The sequence below is a fragment of the Aspergillus affinis genome (genome assembly GCF_023601865.1).
Source record: "Aspergillus affinis strain CMG 70 chromosome Unknown NODE_233_length_24770_cov_96_585834, whole genome shotgun sequence".
Classification (NCBI taxonomy): Eukaryota; Fungi; Ascomycota; class Eurotiomycetes; order Eurotiales; family Aspergillaceae; genus Aspergillus; species Aspergillus affinis.
The window spans coordinates 1-24770 of record NW_026516014.1 but is presented as its reverse complement, the minus strand read 5'-3'; the positions used below and the strand labels follow the sequence as shown (position 1 = coordinate 24770).

General features: G+C 47.1%; 8 protein-coding genes across 8 annotated transcripts; 6 read left to right on the top strand and 2 right to left on the bottom strand.

Annotated features, from left to right (window-relative positions):
* Nucleotides 1-362: 362 nt before the first annotated feature.
* KD926_004835 (uncharacterized protein) lies at nucleotides 363-1105 on the top strand (the record flags this gene model as incomplete). The annotated part of the gene is made up of 3 exons (XM_053095340.1): nucleotides 363-437; nucleotides 515-930; nucleotides 994-1105. The coding sequence occupies 3 exons, from the start codon at nucleotides 363-365 to the stop codon at nucleotides 1103-1105; spliced, it is 603 nt and encodes a 200-aa protein (XP_052949989.1).
* A 3014-nt stretch (nucleotides 1106-4119) lies between these two features.
* KD926_004834 (ankyrin repeat domain-containing protein) lies at nucleotides 4120-4899 on the top strand (the record flags this gene model as incomplete). The annotated part of the gene is made up of 2 exons (XM_053095339.1): nucleotides 4120-4481; nucleotides 4653-4899. The coding sequence occupies 2 exons, from the start codon at nucleotides 4120-4122 to the stop codon at nucleotides 4897-4899; spliced, it is 609 nt and encodes a 202-aa protein (XP_052949988.1).
* Nucleotides 4900-6455: 1556 nt separating this feature from the next.
* Nucleotides 6456-8046, bottom strand: KD926_004833 (WD40 repeat domain-containing protein; the record flags this gene model as incomplete). The annotated part of the gene is made up of 2 exons (XM_053095338.1): nucleotides 6456-7289; nucleotides 7849-8046. 2 exons carry the CDS (start codon nucleotides 8044-8046, stop codon nucleotides 6456-6458), a joined length of 1032 nt encoding a protein of 343 aa, XP_052949987.1.
* Nucleotides 8047-10194: 2148 nt separating this feature from the next.
* Nucleotides 10195-11696, top strand: KD926_004832 (uncharacterized protein; the record flags this gene model as incomplete). Its single annotated transcript, XM_053095336.1, has 2 exons — nucleotides 10195-10453; nucleotides 10519-11696. The coding sequence occupies 2 exons, from the start codon at nucleotides 10195-10197 to the stop codon at nucleotides 11694-11696; spliced, it is 1437 nt and encodes a 478-aa protein (XP_052949986.1).
* Nucleotides 11697-12939: 1243 nt separating this feature from the next.
* On the top strand, nucleotides 12940-13416 carry KD926_004831 (CVNH domain-containing protein; the record flags this gene model as incomplete). Its single annotated transcript, XM_053095335.1, has 3 exons — nucleotides 12940-13081; nucleotides 13155-13336; nucleotides 13402-13416. The coding sequence occupies 3 exons, from the start codon at nucleotides 12940-12942 to the stop codon at nucleotides 13414-13416; spliced, it is 339 nt and encodes a 112-aa protein (XP_052949985.1).
* Nucleotides 13417-14039: 623 nt separating this feature from the next.
* KD926_004830 (uncharacterized protein) lies at nucleotides 14040-15650 on the bottom strand (the record flags this gene model as incomplete). Its single annotated transcript, XM_053095334.1, has 1 exon — nucleotides 14040-15650. One exon carries the CDS (start codon nucleotides 15648-15650, stop codon nucleotides 14040-14042), a length of 1611 nt encoding a protein of 536 aa, XP_052949984.1.
* Nucleotides 15651-17257: 1607 nt separating this feature from the next.
* Nucleotides 17258-18567, top strand: KD926_004829 (RNA-directed DNA polymerase from mobile element jockey; the record flags this gene model as incomplete). The annotated part of the gene is made up of 3 exons (XM_053095333.1): nucleotides 17258-17374; nucleotides 17461-17838; nucleotides 17914-18567. The coding sequence occupies 3 exons, from the start codon at nucleotides 17258-17260 to the stop codon at nucleotides 18565-18567; spliced, it is 1149 nt and encodes a 382-aa protein (XP_052949983.1).
* A 1865-nt stretch (nucleotides 18568-20432) lies between these two features.
* On the top strand, nucleotides 20433-21770 carry KD926_004828 (uncharacterized protein; the record flags this gene model as incomplete). The annotated part of the gene is made up of 5 exons (XM_053095332.1): nucleotides 20433-20778; nucleotides 20945-20987; nucleotides 21047-21119; nucleotides 21167-21559; nucleotides 21636-21770. The coding sequence occupies 5 exons, from the start codon at nucleotides 20433-20435 to the stop codon at nucleotides 21768-21770; spliced, it is 990 nt and encodes a 329-aa protein (XP_052949982.1).
* Nucleotides 21771-24770: the final 3000 nt, after the last annotated feature.

The window sequence follows — 24770 nt, the reverse complement described above, 5'->3', positions numbered from 1 at the left end:
GAAGCGCCTGCATAGCCTGTCGTTTCAATAGATAGGCTTCATCAGGTTAATAGAATTTTGATTGATTGATTGATTGAAGATGGGCACTTCGCGCCAGACTCTCGAGGGTACCTCACGCATGCTACGAGGGAGAGCATACAGCTCCGGAATTTCAAAATGTCATGCCATCTACGGGGACGACTTGAACTGAGCACTATTGACCTATCGGCGTACTTGGAATGTAACGATGAAGGTCATCTCATATGGATTGCTGGGTATTACTACCTATATTTTGCTCAGTCCACTAGATGGCGTATCTAATTATTTTTCTGACTCTTTGAGCCGATCATAGAACCCACAGTCTGTTTGGTCGCAATGGGGTCATGGCTACCATTACCGAGTCATTGCCAATTCTCGGGTATATCACGGCGTTGGCTCACCAGCTTGCTGGCAATGCGGTACGTTGATAAACCCACATTTTGATAGTCCTTGGAATATATATTACTTGACGATTTTCTAAACCTGGAACCAACAGGAGCAAAGCCACCGGGCTGTGTCTAAAGCAACTGGCTCTACCGTTATCTTTACGGCATGCTTTCTGACTGGGCTAACTACAGGGAATCCATGGATAATCGGCTTGACTGCCGCCTCTATAACGCCATTCGCCATCCGAGTCGAAAGGTCCATCCAATTGGGCATCTCGGTTGACAACATCAGAACTGAGGAGGACGCAGAAAGGTTCGTTCGTGATTCAATCATCAATGCCGTGTCCGCATCTGCTGGTACCTATCTTGCGAAATATATCACTATACACAAGGAAGCCATAAAGCAGAAAGCGAGGGAAACTTTTACTAGTGTGCAGCAAAAGCTAGCACCGGCTTCTCAGACTTCCGGAAGTAATGCGCTAGGGTCAATGGCGATTGATTACGCTAGTGGAAATCTGGTGTCTCTGTACGTTTATGGTGTCTCGCCCTTCAGCAAATCTTACTTTAATTGACCTAGTTAATTATCTAGTGGTCTCAACGAGGCAGCATCATCTCTGGCATGGAATGACCGCTTCGACCGAACAAGAGATAATATCCATAAAACCTTGGTGCATTCTTCCCCTGCTGGACTGGGTGTTTAAAAGCTTCTCTTATCAACGTACCCAACTTTCCTAGTCCACTGTGGTAAGCGCATCGCAAGTGCAATGCTTTTACAGGTTCCCCCCCTAAGCACTCTGATTGGTCAGCTGAGACTGAATCAACATGCAATGGATTTAACTTCAACATGCAGTGCCAAAAGGAAGCAGAAGGCCTATAAAGCTTATATTTTATATTTAGTATAAAAGTTATTCGAAAATAGCAGGTTTTGATGGGGTGTGGGTAATCTACATACTAAATCCCACCTTTCGGATAGTTATACTTATTTGTCAACTCATAAATACGTGGATCATGCACTAGATATGGGGTTCTCCTTATGTGTCTTTAAACCGCACAGTTTCGGGGGAGAGCTCTGGCGAGCTCTTGCGTAGGCCCTGAATAAATTGCTTGTGCAGTCGGTATGAAACACTGCATTAGTCCGTTTCGCTGGCTGTCACTTCTAGTATTATTGGATAATAGATGTTTTACACAGGGTAGTATGTCGTGCTATGGTTTATTTATTTTCCGCGTGCGGCTTGATCACCTATATCAGTATTAGTTTCCCCAAGGTTGGGCCATCGAGTAGCTTCAGTCTTTCGAGAACGTTGTCGATGGTTCTGGAAGTCTCGGACTTACTCGTAGGATAAGTTTACAATTTTTCGGATTTCCCGACCGGATTTTAAGGACAGTAGATAAACTCTTGGGGATAATTTGGCACCCTCATAATATAGGTCTGTTCTTAAGATCGTAGATACTGGCCCTGGGAGATCAATTTAAGCAGTCATGAGCGACTATCCTATTACGAGCTTGATGCATTGCTCGAATCGGATTTTAGTTCGCTATTACTCTCAGAGTTCAATAGCTACATTCCATTGTTCGTCTAACAGAGATAGTGTTTCCTTGGGCGATGTATATCAAAAGGCAGGATTCTGAAGACAACGCACAGTTGATATTGAATGAAGCGCATGAGCTGCGAGAGATAGGAGTAAACCATAAATACACGAAGGAATCTCACTGTCAATAAAACCAATCAACGCAGACCCCACCTGGTATATTGGTAGTCTTCCCAAGGATAGGCTTTTCGATCCCATACTTCCCAGTCAACAATATAGCTATGACGGTAGATCAGTATAAGCGTGATACACAGCCAATCAGGGGATAATAGAGAATACTAACCATCTCATCTTTTGCTTATCCCAAATGAAATTTGAGATGTTCGCATCCACGTGGAAAAAGTTAAGGTTTTGGCATTCCCTGAGGTTGAGTGAGTATAAGCTATACATATCAAATAAAAGGGAATCTGATAGTGACTCACTCATAGGATAATTTGAATGCGTCTCGTATTTCTTTCTGCTCCTCCGGTCGTAGATCACTGAAATATTTTTCTGAGAGATTTACTCCAAGTTTCTCCATCACGATATAATCTAGAAAGCCACCCGGAACCAAGCCGTCAGAATTCTGATTTACATGCTTCGATGTGATATACTTCGGGGTACATGGACATTCAGCATCTGTTAGGGCTCTAAGTGCCTCGATTTCCTGCGAGGTATGATCGCAGATACCTGTTTCTGCTGGCTGGATAAAACTTTCGGACTCTCCCTCCAGACATAGGCTGTTGTCAACCAAAAATCGTATTCGGTATACACCAGCAATGCATTGGTCATTCCACAAATGTATAAGGGTCTAATCTCCTAAACTATCCGTACATCTAGCTGCTTAAATCTCTCGATCTGAGTCTTCTGACCACGCAATATTCATACTATTTCAGTCAGTTCCATATAACCGAAATAGTGATCGTCAGGATTGATGGCTGAATCGTCCGGATCTTTCCTATTTCCGGTAATCGGTCATTTTGGTTGACAAACTGTGTACTTTGTCTCTCTTATCCGTACGCATGTTTTTAGAGGGCCAAAACAACCGACATTAAGCGGTTGCAAAAGATAGATGAGTGGGCAGGCATGCAGACTGGTGTAGTATCATTATTGTCACAAATCTTATCGAATTAGGACGTCAAATGGCCTCCGTGACCATCCAAACAGAGTAATTGGTATCGACGAACTATACGCTGCGTATTTCCTGAAATGGAGATATCAGCAGACGGTGCAGGCCTATATCGTCGGTAGTCGAACCGCTTACACTCATCTCCATATGTAAATTGCCTGGGAGGCCTCGTTCTGCCTACTATCTTTCTACGAAGGTTGCCTTTGATAAAGTGACGGTGGGAACGGTAAAGCAATTCGCGTTGATACACTTGATTGTCGTAACCCAGTCACGATCTCCTACCTGTATAATATGGTATTTTTCAAGACCTAGTAACCACCTTGGTAGTTGCTATAAGGCCTATAGCGAAGCCGGTCTCGACAAAGTTACATACTGTGTAATATGTCGTCTGCGCGCCACACTGTGGTATAAATCATTAGCTAGTATTCCGTCCACAATTAGTGACATGTAATTAGTAGACCTCGCTAGACGCGGGTTTGGGTTGGGTTTTCAATTTCTTTCAGTATTGATGGTACAAAACCACTGTGGCGGGCTGCGTCGAGAGGTCATGAGGTGGTTGTTAACCAGCTGCTTGCTGTTCCCGATATTGATATTAATGTCGCCAGTATTGATGGTACAACACCGCTCTGCCAGGCAGCATGTGCAGGGCATGAAGCAGTTGTGGGCCAATTACTTCCTGTCCCTGGTATTGATGTTAATACAGTCAACAAGAATGGGGAAACACCACTCTGGCGGGCTGCATCGAGAGGAGTTGAGGTGGTTTTTAGCCGGTTGCTCGCTATACCTGGCATTAATGTTAATACAGCTGACACATATGGTACAACACCACTCTGGTGGTCTGCATCTAGAGGGAATGAGATGGTTGTTAGGCAACTGCTTGCAACACCTGGCGTCGACGTTAATGCAGGCAGTATTGATGGTACAACACCACTCTGGCGGGCAGCATCAAGAGGAGTTGAGGTGGTTCTTAGCCGGTTGCTCGCTATACCTGGCATTAACGTTAATACAACTGACACATATGGTACAACACCACTCTGGTGGTCTGCATCTAGAGGGAATGATGATTGTTAGTCAGCTGCTTGCAATGCCTGGCATTGATGCTAATGCCGTCAACAATAATGGTACAACACCACTCTGGCGCACAGCATCGAGAGGAGACGAGCTAGTTGTTAGCCAGTTGCTTGCTGTTCCTGATATTGATGTTAATGTAGCCGATAAAAATCATTTGACACCACTCTGGAGGGCTGTCTTGCGAGGACATAAGGGAGTCGTGGGCCAGCTACTTTCTGTTCCTGGCGTTGACGTTAATATAGCCAACCGTGATGGCCAGACACCGCTCTGGAGGACTGCATTTGGAAGGCATGACACGATTGTTAGCCAGTTAATTGCTGTACCTGGTATTGGTATGAATACGGCCAACAAGGATGGTACACTCAACGGCAGGCCACGTCGTTTGGGGTGAAGCCATTGGATTGCAGAACATGATGGTGATCGGTTATGTACTACCAGCACATAAAGAACGGAAATTGGATTTCATATTCTCACAAACAGGCACTCGAGGATTCTCGTCTTGACTCAAATCTTTCGTTTCGAAATGGGCAACCTAGCGAAAATTGACTTGCTCCAGGCTGAGGTCGACGAGAACGACCAAAGCTTTTTCCGTCTTCTGGTTGACGGTCGGACCGTCAAATACATTACCGTTGAACCTAGCATCTATAGCGCCGAGGATATTTGCTTCGGTCCTTCGCTCGTTTCTATCTTGCCCGAAATTCCCCCGGGGGCTGGAACGATGGTTTAGTTGCTAAAGACACCAACGATGTTCGGCCACATTTTGTATATTTCAGGCTGACTCAGTTCCCTGAGGTTCGAAATACTTGGCATCGAACCTATGTTGATTACCTGGAGCTTTCAATCGGACGAAAATTACGGACGGGGATTTACGAAGTCAAATGTCCATAATTTAATAATACTGTCATCGCTAAGTTCGCCCGCTTCTCTTGGGAGATCCAATACATCTAGAACGAAACTAAAGCATGTCAACGGATATCCGGCTATAATATCGAACCTCGATTCCTTGGTCACTTAACTGAAAACGGCCGGGTAATTGGGTTCTTGATGGAATACATACCCAATGCACGGCACGCTGGCGCTCAGGATGTTCAAGCCTGCAGGGAGGTATTATCTCGGCTACATGATTTAGGGGTTCGACATGGAGATACAAATCGGTCCAATTTTCTCATTCGCGATTCCAATGCCACGTTGATAGATTTTGACACGGCTCAGAATTGTAATGATCCAAACGTGATTTTACAGGAGTTGCAAAATTTAACCATGTGTCTGGAGGATATCTCGGCCAGAGGCGGGGGAGGCCTTCTCTGAAATGCACATGCCGGTACCATGGCGGTTATTGCTGAAGGAAAGTAGAATCCTATACTTGCATTAATCGAATCTTTAAGCGCTTGTACTATCTTCTTATCTTAAAAGAAGTTCTGAGCTCGTGTTCTTGTGGTCTTTTGCTTAAATAGGATTAGGCTATTTGTAGTAGATTTTACACCAGGCGAATAAGAGTAACCAAAACCAGCCTTTCCTTGTAGCTTGTGAAGTTTCGAAGTTCTTCGATGATCAAAAAGTCTCAGCGCGGTGTCGTGCGTAGTCTTCTTGCTCCAAAGGCTGGTGTGCAAAATACATCCGATATTATAGGGATTAGAACCCTCTCCTCAGACGTCAAACCATATCAGTTTATCCGTACGGGTTGTTTGCTATACATGTAGATATCAAAGCCTCAAAGTGATGCACATATGAATAGTTATCGCCAGCCGCCACATGTTCTTCACTTGTGCAGGTCCAGTCTAGCTAAACAACCAGAGGCGTAGCTAGTTCAAGCCAGGAGGCGGGGTAATAAACCAATGACTTTGGGTTCTCCCTGTCCTGGGGTAAGAAGTGGAGTAGTTAGCCAGGTCGCCGGGAGTCGCCGGGCGACGCAGGTGCCGTCTAAAGCGCACCCAGGAAACTCGCGCGACGGCGCCGGCGATCGCCAGGGTCGCCGGTTTAGAGGCACCCGCCCGCCTATTGACTGCACACAAGCCACACGCCGGCCGGTTAGTAGTTGGGTGAGTGACCACCAGCGAATCCCGGCTGTTGTATGTTTTTCTTTTCAGTTTTGCTGTTTTTGTTGTTTATTTACTTTTCGAATTCCTGGATTTATCATTATCAGGCCAACTTGTGAATGAGAATGCTTCCAACACCAGGGTCCCTACGATGTTAAAGACGAAATAAAATAGCAACAAAAATCAATCAGCGAGCATCAATGAGATTGGCAAACAATGATGGGATCCAACAAGGTAAATGAAGCGATCAGAGATCCGTGAGAGGATTCAGGTCCGAGAATTCAAAGAACTCAACAACACCGGATACACAGCCGATGGCTACAACATTGGGTGACAGACACAATGCTTTCAGGTTGTCCGGGCGGTGGTCAGGGGGCAGCCAGATGACCCTAGTTCCGTCATAAGTTATCCAGGAAAGGTCTTCGCTGAGGCCATATCCATGTGGCTTGGGTACATAGTTGGAGTCATTAGAGTCTGCCGAACCACGTTGCAAAGCCCTTATATCGAATTTGCCAAGCCCAGTGTGGAGGCAGTTTGTGCCGATGCTATCGAATCGAAGGAAGCCCTCGATTCTAATGCGAGAATTTAAGATGCACTGGCCAGTGCTTGGATCCGATATAACGATCATACTGGCTGATGTTGATACGAGTTGACTTCCATCGTGAGACCAGGAAACCGTATGAACCTGGTTGGTATAGTCTTCGCAAATTGAGAGCTGATGACCATTAATCGGATTCCACACTCGAACGGTATAATCAATTGATGCTGATGCAAGTTGACTTCCGTTGGGGGACCAGGCCACGTCTAAAACGGTTTCAGTATGGCCTTCGCAAATCGAGAGCTGATGACCAGTAGTCGGATCCCACACCCAGATTACCTCATCGAATGACGCTGATGCAAGTTTATTTCCATCCTGATTCCCGAAACACTTGCTAATCTTGCTGCCTTGGAAAACTGTGCACTGACTAGTAGCTGAATCCCACAACCGAAGTGTTTTATCATTTGATTCTGATAAGGCTTGAGTTCCATCGCGAGCCCACGTAGTTGAATGAACAATGTCACCATGGCCCCTGTTGGTTGACTGAGATTGGACTGTTGTGTCCCATATTTTGATAGTTGTATCATCTGACCCTGATGCGAGGCGACTTCCATCTGGAGATCAGGCTATAGAGCGAACATTGTCGCTATGCCTCTTAAGAATAGAAATACGCTGCATAGTATATGATACCCAGACCCTGACAGTATTATCATGGGACGCCGATGCAAATTGGGATCCATTGGATGACCAGGCCACCTGTTCAACCCAGCTGGTATGGACCTTGAGTGACACACAATCCAATCTAGGGTTTGAAGAAATTGGCTCCACATATTCTCCACCACTGGCTCTTTGAGAATCAAGTCTCCTTTGCTCTCTCTATCATGGTAACATCGTCTTGTGGTGCTTTCCATGGGACTAAATATGAGAGATGAATAGTAAACCTGGGGCGGACTCCTTTCAATGGCCACCTTTGTGTATTGGACGAATCGGATGGCATCCCTGATTTTGTGTGAAAGAGTATTTGGGTTACTGCTGGACAGCCTCTATGTCAATATTAGCATAGAACATGGGTATCCCTCAACTGAACTTGACCATTGCATACCTGAACCAACTTTTCGAGCTTTTGCATGGAAGCAATGGCAGTGGGGACGATCTTCAGAATGCTCATGGCCTCTAGCCAGTGAAGATAGCTCTCGCAAAGAAATAAATCCACCAGGTCCTCTGCTTGAATGGCCGTCTCCGTGCTCTCGATATTGCTGCATAAAAGGTGATCGACCCAGTTTACACATGCATAGCGCATTGCAAGAAGGGGATCCGGGTCTGGCGGCTTGACCTCTTCGATTTAAGAAATCGAGAGATATTCTCTTTACTGTTGGCTTTAGCCTTTTGGCAACCTGCCGTCTTGAGATGCTTTGACATAGTCGATGTGCCATATAGGGTCTTGCCGTTAGGTAAAGTGGCTGCAGGATACTCTAAAATCCGGGCGCAGCGTTTACGCATTACCTTTGGCGTCCTATCTTTATGAGAGGCGACCTGATCAAAATGTCTCCAGATATCTGCATTACGGTTTGTATCTCATTTAAGGTTATTTTTCTGTCTGAAGTCTGTTTGGAGTCACCAATCAACCTAATCGGTATAAACCATGTTGTCATAAAGTACAAAGGCCTTTTTCTGATCTGGACCAACACGAGTAAACGAGACAGGAATAGAAGGATTGCTTAGTCGGACAAAGTCAGACTCGCTATTTTGGATTGGATACGAGCCTAAGATACTATCTGTAGGTATAGCGAGATGATATGAAGGTATAAGATAGGATAAATGATCTGTCTCTTCCTCATAAAGAGAGGGTAAGAAGCCAGAGTGCTGGCTTTAGCTTTGAGACATATTGATACCAAAAATTATAAAGCAAGAGAAAGGGGGGTATAAGGAAAGGACACACCGTCGAGAAAACTGAATTGATATATCCCCCCAATTCTAGCTGGTTAAGGGGAAAGCAAAAGCAATATAGGGGGACCAAATATTATTGGCTATCTTAGTGGGTCTAACCAACCAAAACCCATCGAAAACTCATTGAAAACCTATGCTCAACCCATTTCCCCTTACTCGTCCAAAAATATTCAGGAAAACCTCCAGAATTGCCTTTGCCCTCATTTCAAAGACAAAGAGACAAAGAACAGTAGTATTAAAGTACAACTACATTATATCAATGACAATATTAGACATTATTACCTATTGGCTTACATTTAGAAGGTTTTCTCTCTGAATTGTTGTAGTTCTTTGCCAGAAGAAAAATCCTTTGAGCTTTCACAAAGATTTGTTCTGTTTCAATGTATACTACCTTTGCAGAAATATATATCTTCATCCATCAAAACGATTACAACTTTACAAATTACAGACTTAATACCACCACCATTTAAAATTAAAGTTTTGATCTGAAATCAATAGAGAATCAGGTTTGAAGATTCTTCTGCTAGCAAGAAAAAATAGATTTCTGGTAGAGATTATAGCTATAAGACTATTAGATGCTAACCAAGAGAAAACATGTCAAAATTACAATCTGAAATTTTGCTAAGTAAGCTGAATTATGTATGCCAAGTCTCAGATTTGTGCAGAATATGGGTTTTTTTTTGGACCCATGGGTACCCATCAGGATGGTTCGACCATTTTAAAAAAACCCATAACTCATATGGGTTTGGCGATGGGTTGTGCCGAAGTCTAATATCGAGTAATGCCTAAGCGAAAATTTACCTGTTATTCCATTGGAACAATATTCTTCCGGGGTTTTGTTTGTTTGTGTAGTTTGACATGCTTGCATTGACCAGCGGGTTTCTTGGTATTTGCAGCGTCCATGCTGTATACAACCTATACAGGCCAAATAAGATGGGAAACTACCATTTTTGACTGCGTCTACCAAACCATTCAGGTCTAATAAGCCGATCAGATCTTATCAACGGCAACTCATTCTGCGCGACCTCGAAGTGGAAACTGGAACCCGTACAATCAAATATCTGGTCGCCTAACTATCGGCAATATTTCCATATACTGCAGCTGGTTTGCATTCGGCTATATGTACGGACGAGTTATGTGATTTGGGTGCTCTGTTAACTGTGTGCCGTCCACTTCCGGTTCTTCAGCTGCGATTATGGATCCTCCGATTGACTAGCCGATCTGGCTAATGAATTATGGGTCGAAACTACAAAAAAGCATCTAATTGGCCCGCTGATCAATATCGTATACCATAGTTAGGCAGATCTCGCATGGATCAACAGAACTATGGAGAATTATGGAGACGAGAGCAGGCCCTATTGTTTACAATCTCTGGCGTGCCTTTTTACAAATTCCCGAGCTGCCAAGACCGCATGCAGGCCAGGGGTTATTGGCCTGCCCCTGGCCTACAATTTTGTGAGATTTCCCTCTGCAAAACTTCCCCCTCCAGAGTCCCGTCAAAATGGGGAACGCGCCTAGTTCACCAGCTCACGCATGTCTGCTCAGCGCTGTCGGGAACGACTCGTCTCTCCTGGCCTTCCCAAGTCAGCCGCTTTACGAGTCGCTCGCTGCGAACCCCTACAATCTGAACTGGCCCGTATATCCGGCCGTTGTCGCAACCCCGAAAACGTCAGAACAGGTTGCGGACATCGTGCAATGCGCCGTCGAATATGACCACAAGGTCCAGGCAAAGAGTGGAGGTCGTAGCTATGCGAACTTCGGTATGCGCGCTTGCTATGTCCGGCCGATTTTTTATCCCAGGCTAACTTATCTGCGCATTATTTAGGTCTCGGCGGAGTGAACGGTGAAGTCGCGATCGATATGAAGCACTTCCGACAGTTCTCGCTCGACGACTCCACTTACGTGGCCACCGTCGGACCGGGCCTGCGACTCAGCGACATGACGCGGAAGCTCAACGATGCCGGCGGAAGAGCAATGCCGTATGGCGCGGTCCCCGAGATAGGTGTCGGCGGGCATTTCACTATCGGCGGGCTCGGCACATACTCGCGCCTATGGGGTTCCGCACTGGATAATGTCGAGGAAGTGGAGGTCGTGCTGGCAAACTCGAGCATCGTCCGCGCCTCCAGGGAGTCTCACCCAGACGTGTTCTTTGCCATTCGAGGCGCGGCCGCCAGCTTTGGCATTGTGACTGAGTTCAAAGTGCGTACTTATCCGTCGCTCCGCCAGACGGTCCAGTATAAGTACGAGTTCAGCATTGGCAGCTCCGCCGAGCGGGCAAACCTGTACATGGCCTGGCAGGAGCTATGCGCGCAGAAGAACCTGACGCGCAGGTTCGACACGCGCATGGTCGTTACGCAAGGCTTGATGATAATCCTGGGCCAGTTCCACGGGACGAAGGAGGAGTATGAGGAACTGGGGTTCGAAAAGCGCCTTCCTGCTTCCAACGCCGGTAATGTGATCGTGGTCACCGACCCGCTGGCCATGCTTGGACACGATATAGAAAAACTAGCCACCGGCATCGTCGGAGGGGTGCCGTTGCACTTTTACGAGAAGTCACTGTCCTTCGAGACGGATAATCTTCCGTCGAACGAGACGGTGCACGAACTCTTCTATTATCTGGACACGGCTGATAAAGGGACCCTAACGTGGTTTTCAGTAATCAGCATCGCGGGCGGCGCAACCAACGACGTCCCTGTCCATGCCTCCGCGTACGCCCAGCGCAATGTCCTGTTTTATGTGGAGTCCTTTGGCATTAACCTCCTGGGTCGCGTGTCCAAGACAACGGTTGACTTCCTAGACGGAATTAATAAACTTGTCACGAAGACGCTCCCGGGAGCGGACAGAAACGTCTACCCTGGATTCGTCGATCCATTCCTGCCTAATGCCCAGGAGGCGTACTGGGGCCCTAACTTGCCACGGCTGCAGGAAATCAAGGCTGCTGTCGATCCGAACGACGTGTTCCACAACCCGCAGAGTGTGCGCCCAGCGGGCAAAGAAACATAGTTCGCACGCAGGTTGATAGTCTGCCGTAAGCGACGATTGTGGACATGAAATGGTCCTTTCAAAAAAGGAATGGAAAAATACAATCTATCCGGATAGACGGCTAGGGAGCAAAAGTGTCTTATCAGATACAGAAGCTGCTCGCGCAGTGTATAGATAGATAATGAATAATGTAATAAGCGCCAGAGCCTCGGGACTTTGCTGGCCGGATCAATCGTGCAGAATCGCTCGATTTCTATGAAATGAGACCCTCATTGTAACTACCAGCATGATGTTATCCGAGAGATGGCATATCAGCCCCTGCGAAGCCGGCACTGCTAATGTAGTTAGATGAGCATATCTAACACCTTCATGCTCGACTCAGGGACCACCCTACAGTACCGTAGTTTGCTGTCGGGTTTTGTGAGGAGTGAGGAACAGTATAGCTACACAAATCTAAAACGATGGTCAATTCTTCCTGGCGGGGGCTCTGCCCCACCAAAGTGACCCTAGGGTATGGAATTCGAAGACACTTCCGAGGTCCATTGTCTTCCAGATTGCAATTATGGGGCCATGGTCAGCCTGCCAAAAGCGTAGAAGTAGCAGTCATATCATTGTACTACACTTCCCGAGGCCAGAGAATTTTCCTCTGTCGCATTATCCATGGAAACCGCAGCCTTGGGAGCATCTTTTCCGGTGTCAGGGGAACAAAATGGGCGTGGGCGTGAAGTAGGGGAAATATTTATCATATAGAGAGATACGGTTAAATTTACGGCGACTCAATCGCGATTTCGGTCGGTGTCTTGTAATAAACCACGCATCTGATTGAATAGTGCTCGATTCTAATAACTTATAGAATTACAACACTTTATATACATGGCTTGGTTAACATGCCAAGTATGAGGTTTCTTGAAGCAGCAATCATAGTATAGACTACCCTCTCCTAGTGTGCTCGGCCCGACAGCATCCTGCTAATCTCGCTCAATACCCCCGGAGCCAATAAATCGAGAAGAAGCCACTTTCTTCGGAATTCAACTGGACAGTTTTAGGCTGCTGCCTGGTTTTCCAAACTAGTGTCTTGTTACTGCATGATAGCGGGGCAGCTGGACAGCTGGACAGCGGGGGTTCTTGACGTGTTGCCCCTCCATGGGCAGCCAGGGGTTTTAAACCCCGTTGACCTCCTGGAATTGTTTTCCAAGTAAGCCCCAACCCTCCTTGTCTTTCATCTCTCTATTCCAGGTCTACGTTGTTTAAAAGCAGAATCACCATGTCTCTTCTTCATGAAAATTGCGACCTGATTCGGATCGAAGTCCGTGACGATCACACTGTCCTCCTTGCCTCAGCCAACAACGGTGAAGAGTCCGTTCCTGTGGAATTAGTCCTGGATGAAGAGATTGGTAACGGAGATGGTAAGTGCTCTCTGACGTATCCCGGCTACCTAGTTATGAGAATGCTTTCTAACCTACAGTCGGTCGGATTTAGGTTGGTTCGTTCGCGGCGACAGCAATTTCACAGAGACCGCTGAAGACATCGAGTTGGATATCCGGGACGACGGACCATGGTTGACTGCACGGCTCTCCGCAGCCGATGGAGAAGAAAGAGAAACGCAGGGAATTAACCTGGCTCTCCATATCGAGAACCAGAATGGCGAGCTTGTATGGGTTGTAAGTTAGCTATCAAGTCTTTTGGATTTTGATATGGTTATACTAACCGATCCTTCCAATTGTAGGAGCCAAAGGAATAAGCATATAGGTCATCAATGTACTGAGGAACAGATAGCAGCTCGTCTATTCTATATTGATATTATATATTACTGGATTGTCTTGTCGAGTTTTTCTGTCAAGCTCCAGCTGTAGATCTTCTTAAAGACAAGAGCAGGCCTTTTAATAACGGAACTAGCTGCATTCTTCTTCAAACAAACGAAGCTTTGGATTCCCATAAGATAATTATTTATGAAGTCCATGCACCTGTGCCGATTCTAGTTTATATATTGATTGGTACGAGCTGGGCTGGAAAGCCATAATTAGTGTTTACCTTGCTAGTGGAGTGTTCTTAACGCATTATTTAGGTTAAGAGAAGTGTGGAACTGAGCAGAAATCATCATTTAAAATATTTATTAGACATCTAGCAATGTAGGAAACTCGGTGTCCTGATATGAGAGGGCTCGCCTAGCTTAAGGACGGAATGATCACTTGCTATGTATCTAATTTTACAACCTATAAAGAATGTTATAGAGACCCTTGAATTCTCCCGCCAAGCCCCAATCCTGTATGGCATATACATACCATATAACTATCCAGTATACTAGCTGGCTGTAGAACTGTGACTATACATCGCCAGGAAAGGCTTCGAAGAACGTTTCACAAATCACAGATCCGCATCCTCCCCATCTGGTAACGGCATCATAGCCGCCCCAGGAGGCAATTCACAATAATGGCAGCCCAGATCTTCTAGAGTTTCGTAACTCACCTGCACTGGCTGGCGGCTTTGATGGCCAAGGAATGGCCAAGAACTATAAGCAAAATCAACCCCCGCCGCTGCGAAGGTTGTGCTCAGGATAGAACCATCGTCGGATGTGTCTCCCCCACCACATCGGACCTCTCTCAGGTTCGGAAACTTCCCTTGCGACGCTACCTTGGCGAGGCAAAGGAGGTCCTCCTGAGTGCGTGAACGGTCGACAGGACCTCCACCCGAAGCCAGATACAGTGATACAATGCTTGGGGGGAGGGATCGTACGATTCCCTCGCTGTTGGCGAATGATTGGTCCCATGGGGAATCGTATAAAGCGGTGAAATTGAGAAATAGATGTCGCAGTGCGTGAAAATCTTGGAAGCTAAAAGGTAGGGGGGGTTCTCTCTTATCATCACCCGAAAATTCATTTCGGAGCCGAAGGTCAATGTGTACTGATTCCAAGGTTGCTCGGTGGCGGTGAAGAAACTGGGCAGTGTGGAATGCCCTAAAGTGAACTTGGGAGTAGTCGGGTTTTTGGTTTCTTTCCCTTGATAAACGTGATAAAGGAACGTTGCTAGCCTCGTACACAAAGCTCCGTAGGTTATCGCAACAGGAAATGAGGGCGTCTAAATCCATTGCTGTCATGCCGCCACGCGTGATATAAAGGGTTTTGAGCTTTGCCAGTGAAGGGATCTTCGTATCCTGGGACCAGATGCCACCAAAGCTGTGCAAGGTAAGTGTCTCAAGGTATGGGCATGTATCAAGTAAAGCACACAAATGCTGGTCAAGACAAAAGAAGGGACTGCGCTTTGTGCTAAACGCAGAGCGAGTAATGCTGAGCGTCCCAAGGGCCAGGCGTGGGATTCCCGTCGCGCAGCGAAGCCCCAGGGAGCAGTGAAGAAGGATCTCTTGGGCTGATGAGCTGCCAGTTTCAAGGCTGCAATGGTTTAAATTTGGCAACTGTGCAACCAAAGCAGTAACAAGATCACGGACTGAGAGTTGCTGCAGTCCCTCCTCAGTCTTCAGGGCATTTGCGACCGCCTGTAGCGCCGCGCCACGGGCCCCTCTCTCTTCTATGTGCTCGCTGAAATCGTCACGTCCTTCTGGGCTTTCCACGCCTATTAAATCATTCCCCTCAAAGGGCCGAAGCAAGTATGGGTGAATATATAGTTGTTTCACAAGTGCGGCCAGATCTTGTCGCTCTGCTATTGTCCTCATGAAAGAAGTGAGCCGGCCCTCCCAGGTATAGAGAGTTGAACGCCACGAACCGCCATATCCTGGCATGAATTCTCGGTAAAGGATAGGCTCAACAACATGGCGCATGTGCTTAGAGACGAGGCATAGTGTGGACAAAGTTTGACACTCCAAAGAGTACCAAGATGGCTGATCCGGCATTTGTTGCTCGTCATCCTGAACATATGCCAGTGGCGCTTCTGGCTGAGAAATCCCGTGGCAACGGACACCCAAATAGCCCAAGACCATATACAGCAGCTCTGTTGGAAGGTGCTGAATCCTGCGGGCGCCCATCCTTACGTTAAAAATGGATTCAGGACCAAAGTTGTTGACAAGGTGGTTCAGCGTCTGACGTCGTGTACGAGATTCTTGACCGGCCTCACTCAGTCAGCCGTGGTGAGATAACTAGTCGTGGCTACTGCTTAGTAGGCAGCGCTTATCCGATGTTGTTAGTTGATCAGCTGACCTACTATGCGCGCAGTACAGGAGGCTTAGTACAGGTTGCGACTCTTCTACTGTTGGAGCCTGCTACGGCTTGCGGCGCTAGGCTGCACGTAGTTAGTCAGTCAGCTGACCCACACTGGGCTGCTGCATCTCTAGTTATGTGGCCGCGGTAGATGACTAATCCGCTTATATCATCGCCTTGCTTGACCAGATCGATCATGCAACCGCATTGATTTATGACGATAAATCGTGCAATTCCGCTCATTTGTGGCAACCATGAAGCCCCTGAAATTGCATAAATATCGGCTTCTTTGTCGTGTAGTTAGAAAGAATCAAGACCTTCATTCATTTGAATATGATCATATAACTCAGTTGAATAATCACTTCTTCGGTAGACCCACATTTCTGCCACACTCTACAACCTCTGCAGTTGTAGTATTAGAAGGAATCAAGCGTTTCCATCCGATTTTCGAGCCTTATCAGAGCTATCGCTCATCATCTACTGGTTGAAGAATACATAAACCACCGAGGTAAATACTTAGGGATAGGTAGGTGATTTGTTATACAATGAGAGGATTCCGTCCAAACATTTCATAGTTGCGGAGTTGTCGTAATGATTCGCCATAGCAGTAATGGGACAGCATAACTGGGATTAGAGACCAACATCCATGGATATCAGCACCACTGACAATCAAATATTCTATATATTCCATAACTATGTTGAAATAGACACATACGACCACAGGGTGTGGAGAACAGGGCTTCCCGTCCGCTCAGCCGTACTTAAGCCACACGCCGGCAGGTTAGTAGTTGGGTGGGTGACCACCAGCGAATCCCTGCTGTTGTATGTCCGTGTTCACCCATTTTTTTGGATTTTTTTGGACTCGTGGGGTTTAGCGCCCGTGCCGCCCTGTCTTCAGTCCCTTCACCTGAACGCCCTGAAGCCCTCTAAAATTCACTCGCCAAGTCTGGCCTGCTGACGTGGCCTTTCTCGCAACTTTCGTCCGAGCTCTCCCGGCTTCCGTGTTGCTTACTGTCTCGTCACGTACAGCCGTTACACATTACATTTAGTGGCTTTGCTTTCTTTTTCAGTCAGCCCTGCTCTTAATTACACCCAGTTAGAGCATACTGCCTATGGGCACCGCCTGCCCCTGGGGTCGACCTCGCTTAGTCATCATATCCCTTTTAGCTGAGCCTTCGGGCACCCCTGAATGGTTAAGCATCTTGGTTCCCATAGTACAGGAAAGTCACGCATCACTGCAAGAAATATCATAAGGTAGCTAAGCTTCTTGCGCTCGTCTATCCCCCTACGGACTATCCTGAATCTTTTATTGTTTGATTGAATTTTGACAGTATCTGGGGATTGCTCAATATCGGTAAAACAGTGGTAGAAGGACTGTTGTATAGTTGTGCTCTGTGTCTTTTGCTTAGGTAGTAATAATGGGCGGAGTGATTTAATGTATGCGTCAAGATATACTGTACCTTCAGAGCCCGGGGCCGTCACCTGGCGAAGAGCCGGGGTCGGCGAGTCCACTATCGACCCCACGGCAGTGTCCACACACCTAGAGGACCTAGTGATCCGTACCCGGGTGCGGGAGGATCTCTGCCACGACTCGGATCACTACCCCGTTGAGACCCTGGTCGCCGTCTCACCCCCCAGACGGAAACCATTCACCGCCGAAACTTCAAGGCCACTGACTGGCAGAAGTTCGATGCCTTCATGGCAAATAACACCCCTAGGCTGCTCAACCAGTCCTCGAGCGCGAGGTTCGCTATAGACCTACTCGCCGAGGACATTACTACCACACTGCAGAGCGCCATCGCCCACTCCACACCATGGCTCACGATCACCCAATACTCCAAGCCGGGGTTCAGCAGGGAATGCAGCGACGCCGTCCTGGCGACGAGGCAAGCCCGGAGGGCCGCCCAGGAGGCCGACCCCCACTACCAAGCAGAAATCGAAGAGGCCTACAAACGGTCCAGGAACTACAAGACGCACCTGTGCAAAAAGACAACCACCAACGCCCACCGAGAGAGGGTTGGAGAGGCCACTAAAAGCCCCATCGGCCTCTGGAAGCTCACAAACTGGTGCCGGAGTAGAGAGGCGGCATAGGCCCTAGGGGTGGACCCCGTCTACAATCTGACACCGGCCTCGTCGACGACCCTAGACTTCCGCAAAGCCCACAAAGCCCACAAAGCCCACAAAGCCCACAAAGCCCACAAAGCCCACAAAGCCCACAAAGCCCACAAAGCTCACAAAGCCCACAAAGCCCAAAGCCCACGGGCGGGGGGGCCATTATCACCCCAGGAAATCCGACGAGCAGTCCTCGCCGCGCCCCCGAACAAGGCCCCCGGCGACGATGCGATACCCAACGAGGTTCTACACAGGGTCCCACCACATATTACCGCCCCCCTCACCTCCCTCTTCAACGCCTGCCTCCGGGTAGGCTACCACCCCCGCTGCTTCAAGGACTCGGTCACTGTCGCCCTCAAGAAAGGGGGGCCGAGGGACTACTCCAAGCCCAAGTCATACAGGCCTATCGCTCTGCTCAACACGCCGGGAAAGATCATCGAATCCATCATCGCCACTAGGCTCAGCTACCACGCCGAGGAGGAAGGCCTACTCCCCGACCAGCACTTCGGGGGAAGGGGAGTAGCCTCCATCGACCACGCCATCCAGGCCCTCATTGAGAGGGTCTGGGGGGAAGAGGCAGCTTGTCGTTACCCTTCTCCTCCTAGACGTCTCCGGGGCGTTCGACAATATTAACCACGCCAGACTGCTACACAACTTCAGGAATACGCGCCTGAGGCCTACGCCCACTGGGTGGCCAGTTTCCTAGGGGACCGGCGAACAAGAATCCGCCTCCCCGAGCTCACCACAGCGCTATTTGGGATCACGGTGGGCATCCCCCAGGGATCCCCTATATCCCCCATCCTTTACTTGCTCTACAACGCGCCGATGCTAGTTTTACTCGCCACTATAGACCCCAGCAGAAGAAATTGAGCCTTCAACCAGTGATGGTGTTGGTGTACGTGGTTGAAAGGTAAGCTTAGAAAGAACACGCTCTTGATCAAATGGCTTAAGCCCTGCCCCTGCAAAACCACTGCAGATATTCGCTGTAGTAAATACTTTGATGCGTGCATCTGGATATAGAGACAGAAAGTCTTCTTTATTAATGTGATTATTGCCGGCAATCATTCGGTCTTCAAGCAGCTTTCCGTACGCGCGTTTAAGCGGGCCAAAAACACTAACATCAAGTCGTTGCAGTAGATGAGAAGCATGTGCAGGCATACAGAGACAGATAATTGCATTCTGCTTGCAGAAATCATCAAATTCAGCAGTCAGATGGCTATTATGGCCATCAAGAATAAGCAACCGCTTAGCACCAGTCATAGAGCGCCTAGAGGACGGTTCAAACACCTCTTTTAACTAACGAAGGCCTATTTCATCTGTTATCCAGCCATTCTGACTAGTCGCAATCCACCAGTCTTTATTAAGCTTAGGTTCTTGGAATCAGGCAGCCTGTTGATTGCCTGCTTTAAGTATAATGACTGGTGGTATGTGCAAGCCTTTGGAACTAACAGTTTCAATGATTGTAACCCATTCACGGTTCCCCTAAATGACTCTACGTGGTCTCTCACTGCGCTCTACTGCAGGAATAATGTGGCCGCGCGAGATGACTAAACCGCTTATATCATCGCCTTAACTAACTAGTTAACTTACTTGACCGGACCGATTATTCAAATCATCAACATTAATCGTATGATTTATGACGATATAGATCTGCAAATTCCGCTCATTTTATGACGATCCTGAAGCCCCTGAGATTGCATAGATATCGGCTTCTTTATCGTGTAGTTAGAAAGAATTAAGACTTTCATTCATTTCGAGCATGATCGTATAACTAACTAAACCGGATGAATCAGCGCTTCTCAGTAGACCCGCAGAACCTGCCACAAATAACTTTAGTAGTTGAGTAGAGACCCATTGCAAAGCCAGTTTCATCAAAATTCCAAATATCATCTTCATGTATGCCGTGTTCTTGGATAGCTTCGTGGACACTTTGAAACTATGGTATTATAACCCGTGGATCCTCCTGCTTTGCACGTTGATATGTCATACGTCGGCTATATCGTGTAGATAGTTGAGGATGGCATTTGGTAAACTTATTCATCGCCGGAATTACTTATTGCCGGTAAAAAATCTTACCTAACATCGGCTATCGGCGGTTCTCCCGTTTGCTTTGGCGTTTGCTTCTGGCTGGGAGATGAGGACCCAACCAGTCATACCACGACCTCTCCACCATTCTTTCCACCACTCTTTCCACCACTCTTTCCACCACTCTTTCCACCACTCTTTCCACCACTCTTTCCACCACTCTTTCCACCACTCTTCCCACTACATGGACGTTCGACATGATCGAGACCATGGCAGTGCATGCTATAGTGCATTTGATGTAGGTTAGCAAGACAAGACAGAGGCATGAACGACCAGGGTAACAAACATATAAGGAGCTATTCCTCAGGTCTTAGTTGACTTTTCCATTCGTCATTGGAATTACAATCTTTGGTCTACCTCAATATCAGCATCTCATACTGTACTGATATTTCTCAGTCATTCAACCACACATCATGGCATTGGTACAGAACACTGCAAAGGAGTCTTCCTCTCTCTGTGCCCAAGGCTTGACGCCACCGAATAGCCCAATCAAGGGGCCAACTACATCTCAAACGATCGTGAGGGATCTGCAATATCAGTTTGGTGTTTTTCTCGAGAAGGCGCTGCTCGATATTACCATCTATGCGCCTCCGAACACCCCAGTCTCTCAGGATCAGGTCCCAGCGGGACCAGACATGGTTCAATTGAAGCAGTTGTTGGCAAAGCTTACCTTCGATGAGTACCCTCCAATCGAACTGAGTTCAGATGAGCTTGCTGTGGAAGAGAGGCTTCAGGTGGCAGATGGTATTGATCTTAATAGTCCAATCTGTACCACTCCAGGTGACTTCAAATCTTTTAAGAATTGGGCATCTAAAGTGGAATTCACAAACGTCACAGAAACGCATGAGTTATACACTAGCCCCTCCCATCTTCGAGTGCTGACACAGGTTTAGTTGGGACAAAGACGCGTATAGATACAAGATAGACCAGCCGACGGAATCTAGCGACAGCCTTGATGAATACGCTGAGTATGTATTGTGCGTTTGCCAGGCTTTGCCCTCTGTTGTTCGCTATCTAACTTTGCTAGTGGTCCACCCGGTGTCGGAAAGACGTTTACCGTCGAGGCTACTTCGGAACGTTTTAATCTTCCTCTCTATTCAGTAAGCAATATCAGTCGTTTTGTCGAGAGCTTGCTGATTTGCCCCAGATATCTGCCGGTGAGCTTGCTGCCGACGGAGGTAATCCAAACGCGCTTGAACAGCAGCTAGAGCATATTTTCAAGGTTGCAAAGCACTTTAACGCTGTACTGCTTTTGGATGAAGCAGATGCATTCATGGAGCAGCGGACCTCTTATCATGGAACTCACAACCGCCTCGTGACCGTCCTTCTTCGTAAATTGGAATACTACCAGGGTATCCTTTTCCTGACAACAAATCGGAAAATACAATTTGACGAGGCGATAATGAACTGCATCCATCTGACCATAAAGTATGATGACCTGACAAGAGAGTTTCGCAGGGAAGTCTGGAAAAGTCACTTGTCCAGAGCAACAACTGTTCAGGGTCATACTAGCGTCGGATCTGATGAACTGCAGGTCTTGGTTGAGTTTCGTTTAAATGGACGCGAGGTTAATCTTCCAAACAACCTCATTACCATTACCTTCTGACAATTAATAGATCAAGAACCTTATTGCCATTGCGCACGCCCTTGCCACTGTGGATGGAGAGAGAGTGGGATATAAGCATCTAGAACTGGCTGCGGGATCGAGTGAGAGCCTCCAAGAGAAATTTGTCCAAGAGAATCGGATTTAGGGAATGTATATCTAAAACCACCTATTATCAGCCTTTGAGTCTCTGGCCACAATTCAATATGAGAAAGAATGTTTGTCCGAGGAAACAGGTTGGTATATCGTAATAACAGTACACCCCCTCCAATATCAAGCCACTCAGCATCCTCACCCCTCTTCGGCGCAGTTTTGAATCCGTCTCATTGTAGGAGGCTAGGTAGCTTTTCCTGCGAATACAATAATTGCCCTCTTAAAACGTTTATAGCACAAAATAGTATATTTTTTGGCTCCCATCGGACGTGAATACAGTATGGGTAAGTGTGGTCATTATGGAGAATATACTGAACAAGTTGGCGGTAGATTATCTAGTATACGAAGTGGATCCTCATTACGCACAGTCTTTTAAGATAATAGGGAACGCAGTTTACGGTTCTTCTCCGCCAGAAAAAGTCAGACCCCAAAGAGAGTTCCCGGGCGGTAGCGTTACCTCCTCAGCCAGGCGATAGCAGTGTCCTTAGCCATAGTGTTCCTGCTAATAATATCCCACAGGGAAAAAAGACCCTATCGCCATCTAGATACATAAATATTACCTTTTGGAGCTAGTTATAAGCGGGAGGATTAGTTATCGGACTATCTCTAAGTGGATTAATCGGATCTGTCGCCAGTAGAATGCGTTGCGGCGAAGTATACGAGAAAGGGTTATTCGTTATACGACAAGAATATGCAGAGTCTTAGTCCATCACAGTGTTATCGCACGGCTACTATTGACGGGAACAATGCGATATTTATCAGGCAATCCTGTATGAAACAGGGAGCAAAGATAGCCGCACAAACGTCGCAATGTCAGCGAAGCATGCAATTCCTATTTTTTAGTCAGATGGTAACCTATTGGATCATCATCTCTTTATGTGACACCAAAGGCTATAACTAGTCACATTCTACTCCATGTCTGCTAGGCAGATGGGGTCTTCCGCAGCGATCTTCTATTAGAGTAATCTATCTCATGTTTTGACTGGGTGACCACCAGCGCGCGAGCCTTTTGCTTCTAATCGTCGGCGCTTATTGTTTTGGTTTCGGCTCTGCCGTTCTACCTTTACCCCTGCTTCATCCCCCTTTTTCGTGCACGGCTGACGTGTTCTTTCTTGGCACTCTATTTCCCCGCCCTTCTGTTTAGCTGACTATCTCTTGACTCGATCAAATAGACCATTATCTTTGACCCGCTCAGAATGGTCGAATATGACACGATGTCCCAATTTTGAATTGTAGGTTTGATGATGCATTTGTTTACAGGTGAAGTATCGTTATTATGCCATATCCAGGTGCACTGATTAGCTGCTGATGTTGTGGTATGTTTATAGGAAAGAGCGAGTAAGAACACTGTTAGTTCCAAGGGAGGGGAAGATCTCCGGGACATAGATGCTGATTTCTTCGGACTATCTCTTTGTGGTTTACATGAAGCGATGGACACCTGTCGAAGTGACGGATTAGCAGCTGTGTTATACAAATTGTGCAGTACAGAAGGAAACGAAGAGTATGCAAGTGACGTTCCCTTGCTTGTAGGCGAACGTACAAGCCTCATAAGAAACGGATATGGTATAAGCAACGACAAAAAGCAGAAATTCCTGCTAATGAAGGAACAGGACTCGAAACGTGGAGCTGAAGAGGCTCCGTTAGCTCTAAACAGGGTTGACCGTGTTGCAGCGCAAAGTTCGCCATTATCCCTTCCGAGCACCTTGGAGCAGAAGCTTCCAACATGGGCGCATCCTTGCGAATTTCTAGAAAGACGTGCTGAAGCTTCTGTATCCATTCAGCAGAATCTTTTTTTGAGGGTCTGTGATCTCCTTCGCAAACCTAAACATTATCGTCTGGAAGATCGCATTCGATTCCGGATATGTTGTGTTCTATTTTACCACCTTTTTGTATGGTGCCGAGATGAAGTCATCAACGCATACAACACTTCTTATAAGGCTATTTGCCCATTCGAACAAGCTGCCGCTGCTCTTTCCAGAGTAATTGATCATCGGAACATACTACCCTCTAGTGAAGTACTCTGCGAGGCAGAGATATGCCGATGGATCAAAAATGGTGAGCGATATCAACTGTTACTAGCAGATTTAGGGGGTCCAGGAAATTTATTCCTCCTTCCAAACGAAGGGGAGGGCGAGTACTTGTCTGTAAGCATTTCATCTCTAAATTAACATCTCTAATATGTTTGAACAGCTGGCTACAATGTGTCCCCAAAGAGCGAGGACGTCGGCGTACTTCTCTTATTCGCTCCCTACTGAATAGAGGCATCCATCAGCTTTCTTGGAGCATCAATGCTCATTGGATGACGTCCATGATTTTAAGCTGCCACTTGGAGTACATAGGGTTGAAAGCATATGGTGGTCTTACCAATGACTTTAGTAAGATGCCTGTACTGGGCTTATACTGGTTTCTGCCGTGCTTATCTCGCTATCTAGTTCAACCTCAGGAATGGAGGGGGCTTGCCTCAGAGTCAGCACTTCAAACACATAAACAAGTGCAGCTCTCTGAGACGGGGCGAGGTCCAAAACCATCCCGACACAGGTTAGAAAGCTGGCAAGAGGATCGCTCCAGAAAACGAAAGGAGATTGACACTGACGGTAAGTTTCGTACCATAATCTCATCATTGCAAATCTTTTCTTGAATATCCATAGCAGAATAAGGCAAGCTGATATGGGTGACCGGTAAGGTCAGACAGGGGACACATGGAATCAGGAGCGTTGCACGCAAACGTCGTCTACCTTGACCAGTGAAGGAAAAATCACAGCAGGATCCACATATATCCCTACACACGCGATTAACATAAATCCTTCCTATCATATTCGTGGCTGTGGCTCTTTTTCGACGGAAACCTATGATTCATTGTCGAATCTTCCTGACCAAGCAGCGGCACCGGAATTATATCACGCAGTAGAACCGGCACTGTTCGCAGACTTCCCTGATCTGACCGCAGAATCAGGACTACGGCCCTACACCTTAGATCCAGCAGCGTTTGCGGATT